This window comes from Aythya fuligula, chromosome 18 (genome assembly GCF_009819795.1).
Source record: "Aythya fuligula isolate bAytFul2 chromosome 18, bAytFul2.pri, whole genome shotgun sequence".
NCBI classification, from domain to species: Eukaryota; Metazoa; Chordata; class Aves; order Anseriformes; family Anatidae; genus Aythya; species Aythya fuligula.
In genome coordinates, this window is record NC_045576.1 from 9,359,265 (window position 1) to 9,384,277 (window position 25,013).

Below are 25,013 nucleotides of genomic sequence, written 5' to 3' on the forward strand. Positions count from 1 at the left end.
GTTAAGTTCATGTCTAGTTTCTCCCACCTACAGACTATAAATCCATCAGCAAAGCCAACATGAAATCTAAATTACCTCTACTTCACTGCTTTTTAAACCTAGTCAGCAATCCTTGGGAGCACTTTTCTCCTTATTTTCTAGACAAATGCAGACTTTGCACAGTATGTCTATGCAAAGTTAGTAAGACTTCACTTCACTATGAGGGTTGTCATAGCAAATTTATGTGAAATGCCATTTTGCTTCATTTTGGGATCAAGGCATCAAGTGCTACAAAATAAACTGCTGGTCATGACAGATGCTCTATGAACCAAAGAAGAAAAAGATGAAATATATGAAAAAATTATTTTTAAAAATGTAAGTAATAAAGAATTTTTCTGTGAGCAAGGATACATAGAATTATCTGTCACCCACAGTTATTGAGTATATTTCGAGATAGATCGTGTATTATCTACCTCCATCCTTACAGTATTTAATGGTTGCTTGTGCGTTAGACATTCAGGATGGAAAGCCTGCATACATTTCAGCATCTGTACTGAGTCGGTTCTGTGAGGACAGCATGGGGAACATACTTGTCAGTCTACTAGGCACAAAGCAGAATACTGTGAATGAATCATCCTTATATGCTATGGGTTTTTTGTTACCTGACTAGGCAGTCTTTCGTTCAAAGGAACATGATCTCTAGCAGATTTAAACAATACGAATGCCTACCAGATAAAAACTGAATACTCACAAAGGAAAATAGAATTTTTAACCTTTCCTGCTTATTACAGCAATCTTTTTCTTCCTATAATCTAAAAAATTGTAAGGGCTATTAATCTCCTAACATTTTTAACATGTGCACTCAGTCAAAAAGCACATGCAGATTGGTATAACCATGATTTCTAAACTGACATTTAGATAGATGAGGAAGTTAAACATGCTGGACTAAGGGAAGATGTATTTGACATACCAGAGTTATCAAACTTCAAGGTGCTAATACAAGTATCTATGTTCATTATTAGGTACACAAACAAAAGTGGCCTCAAAAGTGCTGATGCTTTACAGTTCGCATCAACTCTTACAAGAACTCCGTGCCCTAAGCAACTGCAAGTTCATCCCAGAAAATAAATAATAACAAAAAACCAGAAAGCTCTAAGTTTTAAAAGCCAGTATTGACATTCTGTGTCTTTCTCTCCCTGCTCCTTAGTTTCCAAATCTACATTATGGTTCAAAGACAAACATGCTTCATGGAAGTTCTTGATAACATCACAGTGCTTTAGCTAGAAAATGTCAAAAAGAAAACAGAAAACACTATCGAGCTGCATTTTCTTTTAAGAGAAATGCAAAACTTGGCCCTATACTTTGCCAACGAAGCCACCAAATCAAACATGCAGCATTATTTGAGATATATATATATATATATATATATATACACACACACACACCCCGTGGAGAAAACAAGTGTTGACAGGGATAGACAGAGATAGCAACAGAGATGAAGAGAGATAGATGTACGTCAGAGTTTGGAGTTCCTTGAGGAATATGTGATCCTTTCCACTGAAGGCGTTTTTAATGATTTACACTGAAACCTTAAGAACAAAGGTTTTCTTGTTTCTTTCACAGAGTTGTACTGCAATGTGCAAATGTGAGTGAAGGAGAAAACTTGTTATTTTCGGTCTCCTATTTTGCAGCTGAGCTCAGTGCAGATTTGACACCTGCCCTGCCCTGCTCTCAAAGCTCTAAAGGCAACTACAGCTGGAACAGGAAGGCCAAGCGAAAGCAAGGTACTTGTTTTGTCCCACATCAAAACACAGTTCTCACTTTCAACTGTTCATTCTTGCAGCTCATCTGTGTCAAAAGAAAATGAAATAGCTGGTCTTGTTTGGTAGTGGAAGCTCACTACTGATGCCTTCTTCTTCCTGTATCATCTGTTATGCTGTTGGGATGATCCTCTCCAGCCCCTAAGTTTTTGGGTCAGTTTAAGGTCACACAAAGGCCTGGTGATGCGAGGAGCTGTGGCTGCGCCCAAAGTCCAGAGTGCATCTGTTTCCTGGAGAGAGCCTTACCAAGGATTTCTTCTGAAAAGTGGGAAGATGTTCACAGTGGGGTTGAGAGCTTTTCTAGATCAATCATTAACCCTACTCCTCAGACAAATGTACTGGTGCACCCCCAGTATTAATCGTGAATAGAAGGTAAAAAATCTGGTGTTCCTGCAAGGCACATCCAGAACGAATGATTAACTAGAGTAGAAAGTCCGTTGCTTCTCATAGCACTTTGATTATCTTTTAAAGGAATCAGTGTAAGACTATAGATGTATTCTAGCTGTTTATAGTTTAAATTAGAATGAAATTGCACAATAAGCCTTGATTTCTGCTGGACAGCATTAGCTCAAAATTGCCAGATTAACCTTCTAGGCAGAGGCCATGGTCACGTCATGGTCCAACTATTTGATTTACAAGTAATTAAAAGTGAACCAAGTTTGAAAAGCTGCTTCACCTCATGCTTGTTCATAGTCCTCTTCCTTACTGTCAACATACTGATTTTTCGATGTTCCATACGTTTGCATATTCCTGAAAACATGTTCCTTGGTTATAGCAGGAAAATAATTTTTAAAAATGCATGATTGACCAATATTTAATCTGTCTGTATTAACTACAGGGTGAGTATACGTAGTTTTCCTGCAGTAGATAATTAGTTTGAGAAAATGTTTTACACTTTATACTGTACTTAGGGTTTTTCTATTATACATACACATAGTTACGTCCAAATATCGTAACACCTGCAACTCTCAGGGCATAAAAATGCTTTCTCAAATGCTTTCATTGAGCTGTAAATCTCATTCAAAGCATGCTCTAACAAGTACCATTTGTGCACAAAGCAGTAGACTATGAAATGTCTCAAAGAAGAAACGTACACAAGATTGAGAGAATACAGAGTGTTTACACACGTGTTGCTGAAATAATTTTATGTAAATAATCCACACTGGTGAATTCATAATGCTTGAAATTTTGAAACGAGCTAAAACAGTGGATATGTTTGTTAAAGGAGTAATCACAACACCTCTAAGGCCAGAATTTGTTAATGTTGAAAGGCTTTTTGTTGTAAATCATGATGTACATTTAAGAACCCTTTGCAGGTCTCTGCTTGTTTGTATTTATGACAATACAGCTGTTCCTGCATAGCTCACTCAGGCAGTGCTCCCCCACAGATCAGCCTTAGCTTTTATTTAAAGCATAGAATGGGAGCAATTCCACCAGCTTCAGCAGAGATAATCTTGGTTGAGATAAAGAACAAAGGAAAGAAGAACCTTTCTGGGTGTTTTTGTTTGTTTGTTTTGATCTTAGTTTAGATACTAGCCATACATACATAGCGCTGAACTAAAAGAAACGTTGACAGTCATCTCCATTACCAAGAAAAAAAACAACCTTATCACTACCATTTATTTTATATTCAGCTTTGAAATACATGCAAGCTAGCTTTGCATCTTTATTAGCATTTTACAGCAGTAACAACTCCATTTTCAACAGGATCCAGCAAAAATGTCTTTCCACCTACTCCTCTAAAGAATATCACTTTCCACACAAATCATCAACTTCACTGTACTTCATCTCTTCTAAAATAAAAGTTCAGTAAGATGCTAACCTCTCAGATTTGTTCTACATTTTCACAGAAAAGTAGCTCTAAAGCACAAAAAAACCCCACCCCACATATAATCCTTCCCATGAAGAAAAATATGATGGAACTACGATTTGCAATGAGACATGAGACTGAGAATTTTTTGGCATCTCAGCTCTTTTCAATTGCTTGGCGCTCTCTTCACTTGCTCAAGAATGTGTTTTCAACAGATGATACTTTAGAAAAACACAATGTAGCCTATTATAAGATTCTCTCGTATGATGGAGCTATTTGTAAGAATGAACTAATAAATGAAAATGTAAGAAGAAAAATAATCAAGAGGCAGGCTCGTTTTATTAATTGCAGCTGGGCTGAAGATTGCAACATATCCTAAGCAATTAGTGCAATAGATTTTACTTGCTTTATGTATGATGAAAATACATAATACATACTTGCATTATGTATTTATGAAAATGAATGTCTTTTTGTAATTTATGAGGTCTAGTTTTAACAAAAAGGACTGAATTTGCACTCATGCCTCCCAGAAGTACCACAAATGAGGTACAGAGTGACTTCTAATTGGCAGTCTTATTGGTTTATTCAAGCAACAGCTATATTCTGACCTAATTTACAAAATTCTTCCAGCAGTTGTTATTATTTTGCTTAGAAGTTAACATGACATTTCCTTTCTCAAATTATTTCACGGCTAATTGGGCAGCTTGTAACAATATATATATATATATATATATATATATATATATATACGTAACAGCCCTAAAGAAAGAACTGTCAATAAAAGTACAGTTTAATGAGTATTCCTCAGCCTTGATTAAGTACAATAGCGTGGTGCCACAGCATCTCAGCAAGCGCTCTTGAAGCAACCTGCCTTTGGTGCTCATGGATGAGGAACAAAGATAAAATCATAGATTCTAAGATGCACCGCTGCCTCCTGTATCCTAGCATAAAATACACAGGAAGAGTTAAGTCAGCAATCAACATTTCTTAGGAAATATTTTATTGTCAAGAAAGCACTTGACATCCAAGCTGACAGGTAAACAAACAAGGCTTCCATTAATATTTGAGCATCTTATCTAATAGGGGAATCAATGAAAGAATGCCCCAAGCAGCCTCTGCAGCAGCTAAGGAAAACCAGCTGTACAGAAATCCTGTCTACATGATCTGACTATTTGCACAGAAATGGCACAGGAAACCACTCCAGTTTTGGTGACAACATAATGCTACCAACTAACGAAGGAATACCTATTTATATCTATATAAATAGGTATCTATCTATATCTATATAGGTACCTATCTATATCTCTATCTATTTATGGATAACCAGTAAGTCAGTGCTAAAAAAGAAAGCTGTTCGAAGAAGTGCTTTTGAATGCATGTGTAAGGTGCACAGGCCAAAAACCAGAATTTTCACAGCAGAAAAAACAGAGTTGTAAAGCCCAAGTAAGGAAGTCAGCACAAGGAGGGAAGCCAAGCAGCTGTGTAAGTAACAACTGCATTTTTCACATACCTGTTGAAACCTATAACCTCAAGAATACTTAGGTGCTTGACTCCCGCTACAAGCTAGGCACCTAGGTGCCTCTGCAGATCAGAGCCTAACGTGCCAAACCTGTGAGAAAAAGCATAACCTTCATTTCCACCAAATCTCACTTAATTTCAGAGTGACTTAGTACCTTGCAGAAGACAGTTTGGGCCTCTCAGAACCAAAATGGCTTCTGAAGGGCAAGCACTGCCCCTATGCTCTCCTGAGGACTGCATAATGCTTCACCTGCACAGTCCCAAAAATATACATTATTGGCAGTCAGTATGAAACTAGAGGTCAAATAAGGTAACACCTTCAGAGACTGTAGAAGACGTCACAAAAATGCACCACTGTGAGAAGTACATTGCAGGACAGTTTTAGGACATAAATAATACCAAAAAAAGTCTGACAATTTTAAAGTTTTGTCAGTTTTACAATTAATAATGAAATTCATGCTAAATACCAGACACATCCTAGGTCCATCAAAGTCATCTCAGCTGCAGCTCTTAGATTAGATGGATGATTCAACATAAAGGAACCTACAAGATACATGAGCACCTTTACTAATTCTGTAAACGTTCTCGAGAATGAGACTTCCAACACCTTCTGCCTCACTGCACATCAGCCATTCCTGTGTAGGGAGATTTTCCACCATTTCTCTATCTGGAAATCTTATTTAACAAGATTTTTTCAGAATACATCTGTTCCCTTCTGATGACATAATTAAATGCTATTAACTAAGTGTGGTAGCCTGAGGGCATCGGGAACTGGCTTGGATAAAGTACTGCCTATACTACAGTAACACCAAAACCAAGTAAAACTCTGTATTGAACAAACACCACCCAGCATCACATTGTGTTTTATAACTGGGTTGGACAAATGCTTGAATTCAGAACATTGCCTGTTTACCCACACGTAAGTGGTGCTTTTGGGTCTTGCTCCCAGAAGAAGCACAAGCGGGCTGGTCCCAGTTTGGGATTGAAACTCTAAATTTTAATAAGCTGTTCATTTGCCCCATCTGAAGACAGGGACAGACAGAGGGTCCAAACAACTGCTGCGCAGCACCAGCGAGGAGCCCTCTTTTTACACACTGCAAGGAGGAAAACCACACCGCGCAGCAACACCCTTGCTCGTGGGCATTTAAACAAAACCCACGAACTAGTTTGCAAAATAAATGTATTTGGGTATAAATACGGGGGGCAGAGGACTGTGCACCCCTGCTAACCACCACCACCCCCCGCTCCAGCCAGCGCAGCTTTCCCGCGCCCGCGCGAAGCAGCGCGAGGGGCGTGGCCAGCACCGAGGGGGCGGGGTCACAGCAGAGGGGGCGGGGCCAGGGCGCCCCCTGGCGGCGGCGCGCTCGGGGGGCTCCGGGAGCGCGGCGCTGCCCCACCAAGCGCCTGCCCTCGGGGGCCGCTGCCCGGCCCCATGTCGGCGACAGGCGACAGAGCACGGAGGGGCCTTTTCGCTGCCTGTTGAGCCCACGGGCCCGCTGTCTGTGGGCACAAGCGAGTAGGCGGCACGGGCATCGCGGGGGGGTGCTGCTGTCCTAAGGCAGCAAGCTGGCAGGTCACACGCCTAACCCCAAAACGTGGGCGTTAGGATGGGGACAAGAAGTGGTTTGACTTTCAGTTGTTTCTTGACACGACAAAAAAAGTTTGACTAGGAAATTACCGCTAGCTAGCCTACCTGTGCCAGAGTTTCAGGCCAGTCCCATCTGCGAGGATATTTTAAGCAAAGGTGAAGATATTTTTAGAATCTGGGTTTCGGACAAACGCTTTACGAGGCACGGGATTTCAGCACGAAGTGTTCCCTTGCCAATATGCTTCAGGTCCTTCTTAAAGGTCTGGTTGCAAGATCGTTCTAACACCTGGGCGCCACAAGGCTTTCGATACGCTTCACTTACCTTCGTTCCTGCGGGATTCCTTTATTTTGCAATAACAACACGCCTCTCCCGCCAATCCTACCACCAAGTTTGTTACGCGAAGGAAAACCGCTCGGTAAAACAGACACGACCTCAACTTGCCTTGGAAGAGCAAAGCCTGGGTGGGTGAGAGCCTGGCCGCCAGCAGCGGCGGAGCTTACCTCCTCAACTGTCAGAGGCATGCAGATCCGGTACTCCTTCATGAGCATATTCCTGCTGCCTCGGTGCGCACCGGCAAACTGGGAGAAAAGTGGTTATTTCTGCACGATGATCACGCCAAAAAAAAAAAAATAAAATAAAAATAAAATAAAAATAATCAAGCCTCTTTTCTCTGGGCAGCGTGTCCGCAGGAGAGTAAGGCGACCATCCAGGAGGGCTGACCGGGCGAGGAGCAAAAGCGACAGAAGCAAAGCCGACAGGAGCGCTCCTCTCTCGCAGCCCTTCCTCCTTCAGGCTGCGATCATGTGAATTTCCCACACGCACGCAGGGCTGTGTACAAAGAACCCCAACCCCGGGCGCCGCCGCACACTCAGAGCCATCCGTCGGAAGCGTGCGAGAGCGGCAGCCCCTGGCGGCTCCGCCAACACCCGCCCGGGGCTCCGAAAAGCCCGGAGGAGCCCCCAAAAGGCGGCGGGGAGGCTGCGGTGCCAGACAAAGGCTCTTTCTAGCGCTTCCGAAGGCGGCTCCCCGCTGCTCACCGCTGGGCCGAGGGAAAGGGGGGAGGATGCTGGAAGGGGGAGGCGGTGCGGTGCGAGCCGATGCGAGCCGGAGGCGAGGAGCGGCCGGGGCTGGGGCTGGGGCTGGAGCCGGGGGCACGGAGCGGCTGCAGCGGCGGCCCCGGCGGGGCTGACATCACGGCGAGGCAGGAAGGAGGGCGGGGGGACCGGGGGGAGTGAGGAGGAGGAGGAGGGGGGGGACCGGGGGAGGACAGGGGAGGACCCGGGGAGAACCGGGGAGAACCGTGGGGGGGAGTCCGGGGAGAATCGGGGGGGGTCCGGGGAGAACCGGAGGGGGAGAAGCGGGGGGGACTGGGGAGAACCGGGGGGGACCAGGGGGGAACTTGGGGGGCTCCGGGCAGCAGCAGCCTCTCAGGAGGCTTTAAACAACCCGGAGGGGCCAGGCTGCACCCCGCGGGGGTCTCTCCGAGGTGCCCCCTTTGGGGTGCTCAGTGGCACCCCGCAGAGCCGCAGCCCCCCCCCCCCCCCCCGGTACGAGGACATCTCCGGCTGCAGGGCACGGCCAGAGGCGAGCGCAGGATGTGGAGGCCTCACCCATTTCCCCTCTGGTCAGCGCCTCGCTGTCGGCCGGCGGATTTTGCAACGCAAATAAAAGTGGGTTTCGTGTCGGCTGCTGGCTTTCAAACGCCATGCACGGAGTTCGGCGAAAAACCACCTCCTTCCTCGCTGAGGAGCAACGCCAGGGCCATCGGGGGGTCCTTTCCTTCCCTTTCCTAGTTTGTTGGTTACATCTTTTATTTTAGGTGCTTGCTTTTCACTGTATTTCTCCAAAAGAACTATAAGCATTATTGCAATTCAGCCTGATATGCACACAAACCGAACTCTGAAACTAGCAAAGAAACCTGAACTCTTACATAACTGCGTGGAAATCATAAAACATTTGTATCGCTGCTTCTCCTGTAAGCAAATGGCTATAGAGCATGTATTGCACAGCAGCGCTGTGACTGCAACATTAAAACATAAAGCGCTGTATAGATAATGGTAAAAGACACCAACATTGAGAACTCCATTATTTGCAAAGATAGAAGTGATGAAATACCATATTTGGGGCAGTTAAACATGAATTTGGGTCTACAATGAAATGTGTTTCATAACAAGAAAGAGCAAAACCCCTCATTGGTTCCAAATGTACATTTCAAAGCGATGTACACAGTTTTTAGCCCAGAGAGGACACAGTGCCATCTCCTGGAGCTAACAATATCGCTTTTCCGTTCCATCCCATTAACGGCGCAGTATTTCACACACCCTGACTTTCTGGTGAAGTACAAACACCTACACAAAGAGAAAATCTGGGAGCTCTGCTAATAGCCTGGATTTTCAACTGAGGTATGAACAATGCAGTTAATGAGTCTTCTATTTCAAATCTGACAACAGCCATTTATATATATCCACCCTGTAGCTATAATTCATGGTGTTGGCAGTAATATTCATGAAACATCTATGAAAAATAGCCTAAACAAGGCAGTAACTGCAATATTACCTACAAATGAGAGAGATCCAAATTCAGATCCAAAATAATTACTGCAATTTTAAGTGATTTGTTACTGGTTACATTAACTGGGGGAAAAAAAAAAATCACCTGGATTTCTGCTGAAAAACAGTGTAAAAATTTGAACTGCTTCGCACAGCACCTTGATGCTACTCAATCTCTAAATAAAATGGAAATGAAAATTATTTTCCATACCCACTGCAAAACATTCTTAAATCACCCCAGACTTACTGCCACAAACACATCTTGTTCTTGTGCTGTCTGCACATACACATAGAGGAAAAAACAGTGACCCCAGCAATAACCTCTACAAGTCCCAAATATGACTGCTGTCCTGGGCCTCTGTAAAAAGCATGTTCATCAAATGTTTTTAGGGGACATGCTGAGAGAGGAAACTTCTAGCTCTAGCTAGCCAGGAAGTTGCTCCTAAGCATGCCTGCTTGAATTTTCATTATTTTCTGTTAATTGTCAGAAATTATCGCTCTTACCTCTGCAACATGCTCTCTGTGATCAGTTGGAAAAATCACCCTTCTTTCATTTCTGGCCTAGGGGAAAAAAAAAACAACACAAGCATTTTAATGCATGCTGAACACTAATTCCAGGTGGAGTTGTCTCAGTAAAATACCAATTCCTAGTAAGAGTCAGTAAAAGTCAAACTAGTTCTTCATGTATTTTACTAAGAGCTTTTAATTAAAAAAAAAAAAATGTATTTTTGAACCATTCAGGAATTTTTTTCTTTTTGCACGGGATGCAAAAGCTGCATCCTCAGCTTCCATCATACCCATGCAGGTAAGATAACAGCCGTGGTATACATTGCTTCTACTTGTCTTTTACTCACTCTCTGAACCAGAACCACTGTGTCTGGATATTCAGTGAGATTAGCATCTGCCTTTTAACTTACATGAAAGCCATCACTCCCTATCCATACGTGATACATACATGTATTTTCACTACTTAGGTCAAATAATAAGTACAAATGATTAATGATAATGGATAAAATGTTTGAATTCAAACAGAAAGTGATGCGAAGTCCACAGCCTATGCTGTAGCTTCGCTTCCCCCTTGCTAATTGGAAAGCATATATGAAGTTCTCTCACAAAATATGGTATCACAGCCCTGAATTTCTCAGTTGAGTTACCCTGACCTTACACCAGCACAGCTGATATAGTAATCAAGCCTTAATTCTGTAGATAAAAGGCTCAAGCCGTTATCCTCAATACCTCTTTGCCACACGAAGATTTTGTTACAGCACAGACTACAATTCCAGGACAACTTATGCTTTTCTGCGAGCTTTAAGTAACGCTCGGAAACACAGTGCTCTCACTGAGGAGCATTTCCCTTGCAGTAATTTATTATCAAACACCAAGAACTTTGTGGGGACGCCCGCAGCAACAAAACGCCCCTCACCCGCCGAGCCCCACCTGGGGCACTGAGGGCACTGAGGCAGCGGGCGGCCTCACGCCAGGGGGCCTGCGGCGCAGCCGGGGCTGTCCGCGGCGCTGCCTGCACGGCGCAGCACGGGGAGCGGGGGCCTTCGGCCGGGCTGCCCCGGGCGTGCCTGCGCGCGGCGCCCGCCCGCTTCCGGTGAGTGTTGGCGGGGGCCGCGCAGCGGGGCCGCGGCCATGGCGGAGGGAGGCGCGGAGCGGGCCGATGGCCGCATCGTCAAAATGGAGGTGGATTACAGCGCGACGGTGGACCAGCGGCTGCCCGAGTGCGAGCGGCTGGCGCAGGTGCGTGAGGGGAGCGGGAGGAAGGCGGCCGGTGAAGATGGGCTGAGTCATGGCGCGGGGCGGGCTAGGCCGCGGTCGGGTTGAGGCCCGGCGGGGCCACGGGGACAGGACAGGGATAGGGGCAGGCAGGGCAGGGACAGGCAGGGCAGGGGGTGCAGCCGCAGCAGCCGCCTCTCGCCCCCCGGCCCCGTGCTGAGGGCTCCGGAGCTCCATGGGGAAGGGCAGAAGCTGAGGATCCTAAAATCCTGGAGTCATCAGGGTTGGCAGAGAGCTCCTAGATCGCTCGGTCCAGCCGGCCCCCTACCGCCAATGTCACCCACTGAGCCGTGTCCCCATCACCATGTCCAGCGTTTCCTTGAACACCCCCAGGGATGGTGACTGCCACCTCCCTGAGCAACCCGTCCCAATGCCTGACCGCCCTTTCTGAGCAGAAATGGCTCCTCATTTCCAACCTGAACCTCCCCTGGCACAACATGAGGATATTCCTTCTAGTCCTGCCGCTGGTTATCTGCAAGAAACAGGCACCACTTCAGCACTTGGCTGTCAGTGTGCAGCAGGGGGAGATGAAGGCAGACGTCTGGCTGAAGCCTTATGAGTGAGGCAAAGGGATGGGGCTGGGATGGGGCTGGTTTGCTGCAGGGATGGGGATTTTTGCCGCTGCCACTTTCCGCCAGCAGCGTGGTGTGGCAGGCGCATGGCAGGTGCTTGCTCATCCTGCTCTGCGCCAGCGATGTCTTGGTGTAATTGGTCCCGTGTCAGGTTGGGCAGGCAGATCTTTGCACCCGTGTCACTTGGTTATGTCCGTGCCCCAAAAGACTGGAGTGGGGGGCCAGGGCCATGGCAGGGTGCTGAGGGACAGTCTGCCGAGCACACGTGGGGGCACACCCAGCCACAGCCACTGAGTGTGTTGCTGATGGGGTCTCAGAGGGAATTGTGCATGTGTTGTACCGTATCTTGAGGTTTCTTTGCTTTCTTTGAGGTTTCTTTTCGTAGCCTGCTATGTAGGCTAGAGATTCTTGCACATCTCAAACCTCAGTAGAGTCAGGTGGGATTTGCTTGTGTCCTGGTCCAGTAGGATGGCATCGGATTCCTTACACGCTGCCAGTGCTCTGCGAGATCCATGTGTGATGTGAGAGGCACACTGGAGTATAAAGTGTGTTGTAGGATTTTAAAGGCCTGAAGATAGGTAAACTGCATCTAATGCTGTCTGACAGAAGTGCATGGAGAGTAGGCACAGATGTTTGATCCCACCAGCGGAGCTCTGCATAACTATGGGCACCGTGGCTGTGCTTCATTGCCACAGAATTCTGTGGCAGTCTGACCACATTCCCGACAAACCACTATAGAGTTTGCAAGAATTTCAGTAGGATGAGGTACGCTTTAGAAGCAGATTTTCCTTTTCTCTCTTTTGTCATTCATCTCCTTGTTTCTAAACATTTTGCTGTCCCAAAGTTGTCATGGGCTGTTATAAATTCTCCCATATAAACATTTTTTCATGAGATACTTGCTAGGAATTACAGTTTAGGACTTAAGAGTACTTTATGGTAGCATATTCTCTCTGAAAAAGGCCAATATAGTTGTCAAACCCCAAAAAGCAGGACTATGGTAATTCCATGCCTGGACTGTAAGGTGTGTAGTGCGTGTTTTCTGTAATATGCTGTGACTAAGATGTGATGAATATGGATTAAAGTAACAGTGTTGTTTTTTTGCAAAGGTATCTGCTTGCATATCTGTTCTCACTTAAAGCTTTGTTTTGGTTAGGAAAGAAATCAGTCTTATATCTAGCTTGGTGAGCATGAGCTAACCAAACCTGTCTGCAACTTGCTAGGTTTCTTCCTCTAGACAGACAACTTCTAGCTTGTGTTAGGCAAAACTGGTACCTTTCTAGTTTAATCTCTGCATTTAGCCACATGTTTAATGTTAGGGCTGTGCATGTGTCTTTTTTTTTTTTTAAATACATAGAAATCAGTGCACAGGCTAGTCTGTGTTTTTCTTAATTGCATAAGAATGGGAGCTTCTCTCAATTGAAACTGACCCGTATTCTTCAATCGTGGTGATAATTCTTTTATTCTGTTGTATTAGGAGGGGAGACTGCAAGAAGTCATTGAAAACCTGCTCTCCTTGGAGAAACAAACGCGAACGGTAAGTAGCATGTGGCGTGCAGCGTGTCTGCTGGGCTGACCTACAGCCCATATCCCTGTGTCCCACTGCATTGAAGTTGTGAAGTAGGTTGGGGTATCAGTCCTTCTCTTTTGTTGCTCTTACCAGTGAGGCTAGATGTAACAGATTTTTATTCTTTGTATCGTGGAAGTGCAAGTGATAGAGGCGTGCAGGCTGTTCATCCCATCACTAACGTGCTGTTTGTTTGTTACAGGCCTCTGACATGGTTTCCACATCACGGATCTTAGTGGCTATAGTGAAAATGTGTTACGAAGCTAAAGACTGGGATGCTCTTAATGAAAATATAATTCTTCTGTCAAAGAGAAGAAGTCAGTTAAAACAGGTGAATAAAATCGTATTTGGAGCTACATCATATATATCTGATTCCTCCCTGTGTGCAGAGACTTCTGACTTTCCAGCACCTGCCAGAGTACACTGTAATTAGATTCTGCTGACATTTTTTTGTAGACATATGAATACCAATAATGAAACTCGTGTCTGGAATTAATCTGTCTTTACTTTGTACCTGAGCTCCATGTGGTTCATCTTGCCATTCTTGACAGCACAGCTGTGCCTTTTTGCATGATGGTGCTTTCAGACAGTAGTTCATCTTTACAGTCTTAGACAGTCTAAGTTGTAGACGTATTCTTAATTTTTCATGTTCGCATGTGGCGTACATTAAATAGTTACTGTGATTTATTGTGATGAAATAAGGTGTATACTTCACATGCTTGCTTTTGAAACTGTCATACTCTGGAATTCAGTTCTGTCTGAGAAATCAGGTATCAAGATAGCTGGAAACACTTGCATTTAAGAAGGTGCAAAGTGTATTCTGCTCTGTGTTTATGTAGTGCTTATCTTTGAGTGTTTTTATTTGAATGCCTTTGAGAAACCTAAAAATATTTTTCTTGTCTGTTACTGTACTAGGCAGTTGCTAAAATGGTCCAGCAGTGCTGCACTTACGTTGACGACATCACAGACTTACCAGTCAAACTGCGCTTAATTGACACATTGCGAATGGTTACAGAAGGAAAAGTAAGATTCCACAAAGTAGATATTTGGATGTATTATTAATACAGAATTAAAAAGTGCCATTTATTTTTCACTTTTTAAAGTGTTACATATTCGATTTTGTTAGAGAAATGGGCAGTTTAAATTAATTTCTTTTGCACTTAGCAAAGTTTTACGTACAGTTACATTAACCACAAGTGAATTACTTGTGTGCAAACATCAACTATATGTCTTAGGAGGGTTGTGGTCTTAGCGTTTATGCTCTTCTTTGGAAAATTCCAATATTTAAATTGCAAATTCTCATTTCAGATATATGTGGAAATTGAACGTGCTCGTCTGACAAAGACACTTGCAACAATAAAGGAACAGAACGGTGAAGTGAAAGAGGCTGCCTCTATTCTGCAAGAATTGCAGGTAACTTGCCATGCAACTCAAAGTTGCATCGGTGATCTATGAGCAGTCAGTATTAATTTTTATTATTGTTTAGAAATATAATCAGGTACATCTGCAGAAATGTCTGGAATGAGATTAACTGTTACGAGTGAAAGTGTAACTCTGTTTTAACTGCTTTTGTTAGTCTAGGGGTTAAATTGCATGGAATATTTTCCATTTGGAAGACAAATTTCAATTCGCTAAGTATTGCAGTGAGTTTAGCGTTAGTGAATTTTTCTCATGTGAGTAGGGGCTATAATTCAAAACTGAGTAAGCTTTTCTCCATTTTCACTTACTCTGAAATAGGTTTTTTTTTTTTTTTTTTTTTTTTTTTGAATCATGTTACGCTTGTCTATTTTACATGATTTGACTTTGACAGTACTAAACAGTTAAACTTTAATTTTAGGTGGAAACCTATGGTTCAATGGAGAAGAAAGAACGTGTAGAATTTATCTTGGAGCAGATGAGGCTCTGTCTAGCTGTAAAAGACTATATCCGCACTCAAATTATCAGCAAAAAAATTAATACTAAATTTTTTCAAGAAGAAAACACGGAAGTAAGTTGTTGGAGGATTTGTTTTCCCCTATTCTAATCTATCATGCTTCTCTTCGGGTCCAAGTGTATTTGAATCTTCTGTTTTCTGGAATCCATTTGGATTTAATTTACATGATTCATAGAGCTGTTTTAATTCTACTGTTTGATACCGTTTCAGAAACTAAAATTAAAATACTACAACCTAATGATCCAGCTGGATCAACATGAAGGCTCCTACCTCTCCATCTGTAAGCACTACAGAGCCATTTATGATACTCCATGTATTCAAGCTGAGAGTGAAAAGTGGCAGCAGGTAAAAAAACAAACAACAAAACAAAAACACTACGTACAAAATGTCTGTATTTTCCTGTGACAAATATGCATTTCATTACCAGATGAATTTACAACAGATTAAATAGCTCTTAAATCTGTTGTTGTTGTTGTTGTTGTTTTTAATGGCTATCTTAGCAAATTGCATAGTTGAAAACGAGTATAATAAAGTTGATTTCAAAAGAATATTTATAACTAACATTTTTACTATATTGTCTTCGAAATCTTGAGATTATCTTTTTTGTTTTGCGGAAGTGCAGAAATTAAAAACAGCTTTGCAAGTAGTCTAAATGATACCGTTGTGTGAGCAATATAAATGTTAGGTATTTAAATTCTTTTTAAGGTATTTATTTGTAATGTTCAAATTTCAGTTAACCTGTATCAATTTACCACTGTGATGGAAGGTTAATTTTTACAAGATTACATCAATTTAGCTTTTAATATGCTTAGCTTAACCCTTTTACATGTTAAATTCTAAACTCTGCGAGTAGTTTTCAACCCTTCTGTTTAATTAACACTCTTTTCTACTGAACAGGCACTGAAGAGCGTTGTTCTTTATGTTATTCTTTCACCTTATGACAATGAACAGTCTGATTTGGTGCACAGAATTAGTAGTGACAAAAAGCTAGAAGAAATCCCGAAGTATAAGTAAGTGCCCTTTCTAATGTACAATTCTTAGGCCAAAAGTATTTCTTACAGTAGCTGTGCAAATGAGATCTGTTTATGTTGAGTCTGCTGTAAACATTTCAGAATTTAATGCTGTATGAAAAATACTGCAAAACTTTCATGATTGTGCAAGTTAAAAGTTAAAATAAACATTTCTGTAAGAAAAGAATCATTATTAGAAACACTGTCTGACGTTAGCTGCCCCCTGATAGTGTGAAGTATGAGATTGTACTTGTGAAAAACAATGAATATTAATGGTAATAAAATTAAAACATTTAAAGATACTTCGCTAATCTAGTTAAGCATGAAAAAAACCTTATTGGTAAAGGATTTTAAATCACCTTTACTAAACCATTTAGAGACCTCCTCAAACTATTTACCACCATGGAATTGATGCGATGGACTGCCCTAGTTGAAGAATATGGGAAAGAATTGAGAGAAGGATCCCTTGACAGTCCTGCAACAGATGTTTTTGGCTGTACAGAGGAAGGTGAAAAGAGATGGAAAGATTTAAAGAATAGAGTTGTGGAACATGTAAGTATGGCTGATTCTTTAAGAACTAGCTATGTATGCTATGCCTGAACCAAAAATACCTTTTGCTTGACATATTTTGTTCACAAAGGTGTTTTCTTTTAATGTAGGAAAGCAGCAGATAAGTTGCATTTTCCATTATATTACATTTTTCAACATTTTTATTTGTTCATACCTGCATATTATAGATAGGTACTTGGCACAACGGCCAGAAAAAAGAGCACATTGTGCTGAAATTGTGAGATTTAGCATTCAAATGTCAGTAGAGCAAAAACTTAAGTCTTGTTTTGTATTGTTAATAATTGGTTGATTTCATTACTTAATAATTTGTCACACAGAGATTATTACAAGCACCTATACCTATTATAAGCACCTGTTGGTCCACAGCTCATTTACGTACTTTATGCTGGACTGCCATTAGAGCACTACGGCTCCTAATCTGCTTTTAACATTGACTTTTATATTTTTGCAGCCTGCTTCAATTATTTTTTACACATAACCCTCTACTCTGAACACTTTTATTCCAGAATATTAGAATAATGGCTAAATATTATACCAGAATTACAATGAAGAGAATGGCACAGCTCCTTGATCTGTCTGTTGATGTAAGTATTGCCTTGCTTATACTCCTTTCATAAAGGGAATAGAAATGTATATGTGTGTGTGTTTGTAAAAATATATTAGTACTCAGCAGAGCAGCATTCTCTTAATTTCAAATTTTGGTCTCTCTTTTACACTTAAAAAGCTTTGAAAGTAGTGCCATAGAGCATCATTGCATTCTACTTCTGCATTGTCTGTAAAACATAGCATTGTAGAAATACACTGCTTGGAACAAAATTCTCAGGATTTATACTTCTGTGTTTATGAATGTTCATGGATATAGTATCTGTTGCTACTTGTGCATATATCTGCCTTCGTATCATCTTTCCAGCTCTCCTGGCATCATCCTTAGTTTTATTCCTCTATTTGTGCTACCAGTGCATTTCAGCTTTTACCAGGAAGAACACAGTGTGCTGTAGTGATTTACACAGAGCGTTAAATGAACTTTAGTTATGTGAAAAGCAGTGGAAAAGCCTGCTGGGAATAGTAGTGTGTTAATCCAAATATTTATTACTTTGTCCCTACTACTCAATGCAATACCCTGAGTGTATTTTCATGCCTTTATGGGAGTTAAAAAAGAAAAACTGTTGTGCTTTTTTTTTTTTTTTTTTTTAATTCAGACAGAACTGAATGTCATGATGCATATGCCCATATGGCAAAAGCTGATGCTCAAAATTCATTTATGCTCAAGGTCATATTTAAATGTTGGAGCTTCTTATCTTATATTTCAGTGGGAAAAAGCGCTTGTCAATGAGTGATTAAATTTGATTGAGGATACAGGATTTCTGACCTGTAATTCACAGGGATTTTCCTGTCTTGCTTGTTAGAAGGGTTGGTCTGATAACTGTGTTGCCAAGTATTCCAAAGTGTAAAAGTCTGTTGGTGTACATTAAACTTTTAATTTCATGAAAGATAATCAGATATAGATCAAATGAGGGAAAAAACCAAACCCTTGTGAATAGATGGTGCTAGTAGCTTGCTGTGCCCATATGTAATATTAAAGTATTGTGTTGTTTTTTTAAATACATTATTACCACAGATGGATTTCTTTTAAGTATAATGACAACCTCGTTCTTTGTGCTTTAATGCTGTTTGGGAAGAATTCTGATGCTTTGAAGATGAAAATGCTGTTTTCTTGACTTAGTGCTGTTTGTCTTTGCAGGAATCGGAGGAGTTTCTGTCTAACCTAGTAGTTAATAAGACCATCTTTGCTAAAGTAGACAGGCTTGCAGGAATTATCAATTTTCAGAGGCCTAAGGATCCAAACAATATACTGAATGACTGGTCTCACAAGCTGAACTCACTAATGGCCCTAGTTAACAAAACCACGCATCTCATTGCCAAAGAGGAGATGATACATAACTTGCAGTAAGGTGCCTCAATAATCTCAGTGCTTTTAAAGAAGGCATTAAATCTTCATAATAGAGACTATTATTACAGTGTGTATATGTTTTTTTTCTCCCTGTCAAACCTTCCTGGACTAAAATTTAGAACATAATTCCTGATGACAGTTAAGTTCCCTTGATTGTTCAGATGTTTTTTTTTTTTTGCTACAATTGGTGAAAGAACATAATAAAACGGTATTGCCTGTATAATAGCAGTCTTGTGATTTATTCTTTTCCATTTATACCTGTATCTGTCTAATGCATGATTCTGTGGTTATTTTCATTTTTGAGACTGTGATTGAGAGAACGTACTGTAAATAAAACAAAAGTCTAGGGTTTAATGGTAGCATGCACTGAGGTAACTGATGTTAATATTACAATGTTATGTCAGAGGTCAAAATAAAGGCCTGCTAGCTTCTTAAACAATGCATTGGATATGTTTGATCATGACAGTATGGGATTAAACCATTGCATTCATCTGAACTTTTGTAATTCATCTCTCCTCAATGTACCCTCAAAACCCCCTTAGTGCTGTTTGCTTCTTAAGACTCTCATTTTGTGGATCAAAGGCAAAAATGAATTAGTTTGAATATCCTTACTGTAGAAATTGTATGTGTTTAAGGAGTCTGTGTTGAAGAAATATTATCCTTGGATAATTATGTAGTAAGATTAAAGTTGAGATCATTTGTTCTTTAGAGGACACTGGAGGAATTCCAGGGGAATTTTCATGCTGGAGAATCAAAACTCGTTACTCTTCAGTCTAATAATTAGACATTAATGACTGCCTAGAAACAGATTACTTTATTGTTTAATAAGCTGAAGCATTGCTGTTGCTATCTAACCTAAGGTCTACCACTGACTTGTTTGTGGCAGAGGGTAAACCACGTAACTTCTGATAGTTTCCCATGGTTGGTGCTTCTGAGGGAGTTAAAGGAAAATATAAAGATCTGGTGTGCTAGGACAATAAAAACATTGCATCTCTTACTGCAATCAGTCTGGAGCTTCTATTGGGAAAGACCTCCTGTTGTTTTGTTTTCCAGAGGTGAAAGATGCCTGGTGGCATGTTAGGCTGCAGGGTCAGTGAGGCAATTCTGTGCTGAATGTGCTATGTGTTTATTAATGGTACATGTTAATTGTAATGGTGTTTCCTGTATTTTGAAGTTAGACATCACAAGTGGAACTGATTGAAAAATGAGTTTTCTATATTGGAATTCAAGAAATGCCATTTCCCAGAAACAGGAGTGAACTCTATCAGAGACTGGAGATCGGTTTTCTGAATTTCCTGGGAAAGCAAAAGTCCAAAGAGAAAGGGGGAAAAAAAAGCAACAGCGTAAGTTTGAAATAACTAAAATAGTTTTGTTTTGAAAATGTAGAAACTAAACTATAGGTGTGATTCCAAGTGTGCAGTGAAGTTCATGGGAGAGCCAGAACTCTAGGGCGTTTTGGCTAGCAGCTTTCCATTAGCCCTGAAGCAAGTGGGGGTTTCTAAGTTTCCAACTCTTCCAGAATTTGTGCCACACCTTTCAGAACTCTGCTCAGATCTTTGCTTCATGGCAGGGAGCCTAGTAGCCCTAAGTGGCCCCAGGTTTTCAAACTCATGCTTTTTGGCAAAGAGCCTAGATTCTCCAAGGTCCTTGGCATGGCTCCTAGCTTCACAGAATAGGGAGAAGTCCTGTGAGCAGTGAGGATTTACAGAATTCTGACTTAAGGGTAGGGAGACTAGATGTATTAGTACCTTCTGCACAGGGCTTCCTTGCAGTCCCCTGGAGGTTGAACTCTAAATTTCCATCAAGAAGCTGTAGTTTTCAGAATCTTAAAATGTGTAAAAATAGAATTGAACTTGGCTTTGTTGAATTTGTTGGATTTTTTTTTTTTTTTTTAGTCCTAGTATTATAATTAGTCCCTAGAAATATCACTTGCTGCACTTCTGAGGATCTGAATCCTGTCAAGTCTCATGATGCTCAGCAGAGATTCATTGTTTTTGTCCTTCTCATGCCTCCCCATTGTGACTGTGGCATTTCTGATATTTCCAACCGCTACTGTTGCTTTTCTTCTGCTCCCAGACTCAAATGTGATCCACCATTCCTAGTCTTCTTGGGCAGAAGAGCGTGCTGCAACCAGTACAAAAACTCACATTCCTCAGCAGAGTCTAGTACTCTCCTCTTATCATGAAATGCCATTAGTGACCATTGCACAGGGGGATTCCAGGAACTTGGGACAGTTCTGGAAACATGAGTAGTCAGCACATCTGTGTCTATGTCTAGCCTGTGCTGAGGGAAGACCTGGTTTCTCAACTCAGCCTGTAGAGTTGTAGTGGTGTGTTTGATTGCAGAGGTTGAAATGATGGCAACTTCCACATAATACCCACTAAGGACAGAGAAACCTCCTACAATAGCAGTTAATATATTAAGCTTATTTCCTTAAGTTATCCTTTAATATTGGCATTATTCTTTAATATTGTATTGAAACATGTCAATGAAAGCCACGTGAAGTCCTTTTCTTCCCATGTATTGTGTGACTGCTTGCTAGTGGCATACCTCCTGTGCTGTTACAACAGAAGTGGTTCTGAAACCAAAGTTTAGTTATATTATGGTTCTGTGGATGTAAGATCTCATCCATCAGGCTAGTTGCTTTGTGATTCGAACTTTGAGCAGAATTTCCAAGGTTCATGAATGCTTAGGATCAACAGTCCTCATCTTTCTATCTGGTAAAAAGACTATGGAAGAGCTTAGAGGGGGTACCATAGGGAAACAAATGCAGTTACTCCAATCTTGCAGGCTCCATGGCAGTACTTGAACAAAAGTGCTTGGCAGCCAACCCCACCAAAGAGCTCTTGGCTCTCTCTGTAGCCTCTGGCATGACCACTTAGGGTTTCTGGTTTTTTGTGGACTGGTTTTACAATTAACCAGTCCACAAAATCTACACCTACTTTGTATGGGGGCAAAGAGTTAAGTTTAAGTAACAAGATCCTAACAAGCAGTGGGTGTAGGGTCACAGTCTCCACGCTGTTTTATATACGGCACTTTTTCTGAGTTTGGGGATTCCCCTGCTGCCATCATCTTTTCCGAGCTCCTTTATGGGATGTTTTGGCAGTGCTGAGTTGCCACTGTTTTTCCAGCAGTCTTTGCCTTTCAGTGCTTTCAATCTGAGAAGTTCAATACAATGGAGATAGCAATAAACAGGAAAAGTGATGTCTGTCACTGAACAAATCTTTCCCGCTGTAACTCAGTCACTAGATATGCTTTTTTTTTTTTTTTTCCTAGTACTGTATAAAGAGATGCTTTCTGAAAAGGGATTCAAAAGTTAATGATAGCTTATGTGAAAAATAAACCCAGCGTCCTTCTGTATCACCCCAACCTGAACTCCGGAGGGTATATGGAAGGTTTTATATAAAAAGTCATTCTATTTTCCACTTTTTTTTTTTTTAAAGGAAACTTTCCTTACATTTTCTAACAGAAAAAAAATCTATAATACAAAAGTACACTAGCTACTGAACACGACCAACCTCCAAATAAAAGCACTAATTCTACTTCAACAGCCTAGTCAGAGTTAGTTTTGTGTTTTCACCTTTATCTGTTTCACCGTAACTACCCTCTTCCTCTCTGCAGGGTACTGCCTGGCCTGCCCAGCACCCATGGAAAAAATGTTTAACTCACTGCATGCCATCTAGGCTCGCCGGGGCCGGTGTCTGAGGCAGGCAGCTGCTGCAGACCAGCAGAGATGGCTCAGGGCAGGTTCCGCAGGAGAGGTTTTGTCCTCCTGAAATGGCGTCTGCTGGGTCGAGGCTGGGACCAACGACGCTCCCCTCCGGCACAGCCTTCAGTAGGGCACTGAAACAGTCAACGATAGCTGTAAAGTCGAATTGAAAAGTGGATTGATTTAAGTCTGGAGCTGCAAATGCAAAGGATTTCTTCTTCAAATTTATTTCCTTCTGCATTTACATTTTTCTCTTTTTATAAATGTATTGCTGATGAATATTGAAAATACTCTTGGGTGCAAGTATCTTCTTGCAGTGGCAATGCATCAGAGGCTCGGCTGGTGGTTATTCTTCAAAGAGCTAGGAGGCGTTAAACGTAAATTTAAATATAAATGTATTTAGGAAAATCCAATACCAAAATGATCTGAATCTTCTAATTATTTTAATTAAAGTAGAAGGAAGAGCTTTTAAAAACACTGGGATCCTGTTGTTTTTTTTTTTTTTTTTTTTTTTTTTGATGACCTTTCTGAACACGCTGAAGAAAGCTGCTTTCCCTCACTATTTGTCCTAACTCCTGGTGGCCAAGGCACCGTGAGGGGCACCCATCTGTGGCCTCCAGGCCAGGAACGCCCTGAGAAACCCAGTTAGCAACCCAGCGTAGGTATGAAGAACTGATTGCCAAACGTTTTGAAAACCCAGCTACCAGGGAAGATTACTCTGTGAAAATAAAACTGTTACGCAAAGCACTTTTGGGGATTCACGCGCAGCGAGCGACGCGCTGCCACCGGTTCTTCAGCAAAACCAGGCGGAGGTTTCCAACCACGACGCTGGGGCACCCTACTGCGGCCTGTGCAAGTTGAAGAGCCGAAATTAAGATTAAATTATTATAATTTAAAGCCAAAACCCGGGGAGAGCGCCGCTGTGCTCCCCACAGGGACGTGGTGTCGCAGCTGACCAGTGGGTCCCGGTACCCTTACCTTAGGGCTGGGACCCGCCGGGCCTGGCAGCTGCGTGTGGAGGCAGCGAGGCAGGACTCCGGGGGGCAAAAAAAATAATAAAAAAATATAAAAAAAATAGAAGGAAAGGGGGATAAAAACAAAGCACAGCGCTCGCCCAGCTCCCAGCTCGGCGGTGCCCCCTCGCTCCAGCGTCTGGCTGAGGGGCCAGCCGTGGCCGGCGGCGGAGGCCCCGCTGCTAATCCCGCTGCCGGTGGCGGCCCTAATCCCGGCCCCAATCCCGCTCCTAGTCCCAGTCCCAGTCCCAGTCCCGGTCCCAGTCCCGGGCCCGGCCCCGCCGCCGGGGGAGGGCTTTCCCACAATGCTTTGTGGGGCCGTTGACAAGTGGATCCAAGATGGCGTAGAAAGTAATGACAGGTAAGTCCGGACTTCCCCAGCCGCCCCCCGCAGCGGGGCCGGGACCGTCGGGGCCGGGCCTCGAGGTGCCGCCGGGAGCCCTCAGGGGCTGCGTGAGGGGAGATCTCCCCCCCCCCAACACCGCCTCCTCCTCCTCACCGCCGCCCCTCTGCCGGGCCCGGGCGCCGAGAGCGGGGGCTGCGGGCGGGCCGGGGGCTGAGCGGTGCCGGCTGGCGAGGGCCCTGCGGTTGCGGAGGGGCCCTGAGGCGGCCGCTGGGGGGTTGCAAGCGGAGGGGCCGGCTCGGAGCTTTCCCCCCCCTTCTCCCCTCCACGCTCCGGGGGTGCCGCGCTCGGCCCGGGAGCCCTCAGCAGGCGGCGGGCGCGGCCCTGAGGCCGGCCAGCCCCGAGGGCCCCGGGGTTGGGGGGAAGAGCTCGGGGGGAGCGGGGCTGTGGGGGAAAAAGGGGCTGAGGGGGGGGCTCCGTCAGGCTGGGAGGGGTGGGGGGCACTCGGCGGTTGGAGCGAGGGGGTGGGGAGGGAAAGGGCGAGGGGGAGGCCGGGAAAGGAGGTTAAAAAAAAAAAATAAACTTTTTTTTTTTTTTTTTTCTTAAAGGCTGGCGTAGGGTTTGCTGAAAGGATGGAGGAGTAAATTGTGAGGATTTAGCAGCTGTTTTTTTTTTTTTTTTTTTTTTTTTTCAAGCGAGCCCTCCGAGCGGTGGAGCGGAGGCTTGGCCTAGGAGCTTGTGGGTCTGTTTTCTTCAGGGAGGCTTTGTCAGGGCCGTGTGGCTCCAAGTTGGGAGGGCCACGGGGATCCCGAGGCTGCCCTCGGTACAATGCAACTGTTGTGAAACTGAAAATAGGAAAGTTCGTACCCCAGGTTGCAACCCCGTGCCTTTTTTTTCTTTTGGAGGGGGGCAGATCCCCAAGTAGGGCTGTGTGTGATGCTACCCCTCGTGAGGCATTTGATGGGTCGTGTCCTTTTATTAATTTCCAAGCAATTGAAGTTGTTTGGCTCCAATGCAGTCGTAGTCGAGCTGTTGTTTGGTTATAGTAAAGTGATTAAACATATTGTTGACGGAAATTAAGATATAACTGCAGGGAGACAGTTGCAAGGTTGTTTTCCGATTAGTGACAAAATGAGTAAGAGTTAACAAGGTAATAGGATGCTTGTTTTATCACAGGCGCGGGGAGCTTGAGTTGAGGTTATAAAATCACATATTTCATTTTCCATTTCAGCAATTAAATGATTCAGTTGTAAGACCAAAAATATTCTGGAAATGCAAATCCTTATTGACAGATTTAATAT

At 43.0% G+C, this 25,013-nt stretch overlaps 3 protein-coding genes across 6 annotated transcripts in view; 2 read left to right on the plus strand and 1 right to left on the minus strand.

Moving 5' to 3' along the window:
- Nucleotides 1–7,661, minus strand: part of PITPNC1 (phosphatidylinositol transfer protein cytoplasmic 1) — an 88,213-nt gene extending 80,552 nt beyond the window's left edge. The window contains exon 1 of one of the 2 annotated variants that reach the window (XM_032199612.1): nt 7,217–7,660. In XM_032199612.1, the coding sequence (XP_032055503.1) occupies nt 7,217–7,264 (48 nt within the window). In that variant the 5' untranslated portion in view covers nt 7,265–7,660. Of the gene's footprint in view, nt 1–7,216 lie in introns of both variants that reach the window. The other variant, XM_032199613.1, reaches the window with a different exon arrangement.
- A 3,199-nt stretch (nt 7,662–10,860) lies between these two features.
- Nucleotides 10,861–19,083, plus strand: PSMD12 (proteasome 26S subunit, non-ATPase 12). The gene is made up of 11 exons (XM_032199696.1): nt 10,861–11,011; nt 13,094–13,153; nt 13,386–13,514; nt 14,099–14,206; nt 14,492–14,596; nt 15,021–15,170; nt 15,327–15,461; nt 16,014–16,126; nt 16,504–16,678; nt 17,203–17,280; nt 18,438–19,083. The coding sequence occupies exons 1-11, from the start codon at nt 10,904–10,906 to the stop codon at nt 18,645–18,647; spliced, it is 1,371 nt and encodes a 456-aa protein (XP_032055587.1). The 5' UTR covers nt 10,861–10,903; the 3' UTR covers nt 18,648–19,083.
- Nucleotides 19,084–23,688: 4,605 nt separating this feature from the next.
- The window catches only part of HELZ (helicase with zinc finger), an 82,886-nt gene continuing 81,561 nt past the window's right edge, over nt 23,689–25,013 (plus strand). For 2 of the 3 annotated variants that reach the window (XM_032199519.1, XM_032199522.1), the window contains exon 1: nt 23,690–23,730. Coding sequence is in view for 1 of the 3 variants with exons in the window: in XM_032199523.1 (XP_032055414.1) it covers nt 23,724–23,730 (7 nt within the window). In the remaining 2 variants the exon portion in view is untranslated. Of the gene's footprint in view, nt 23,731–25,013 lie in introns of all 3 variants that reach the window. The other variant, XM_032199523.1, reaches the window with a different exon arrangement.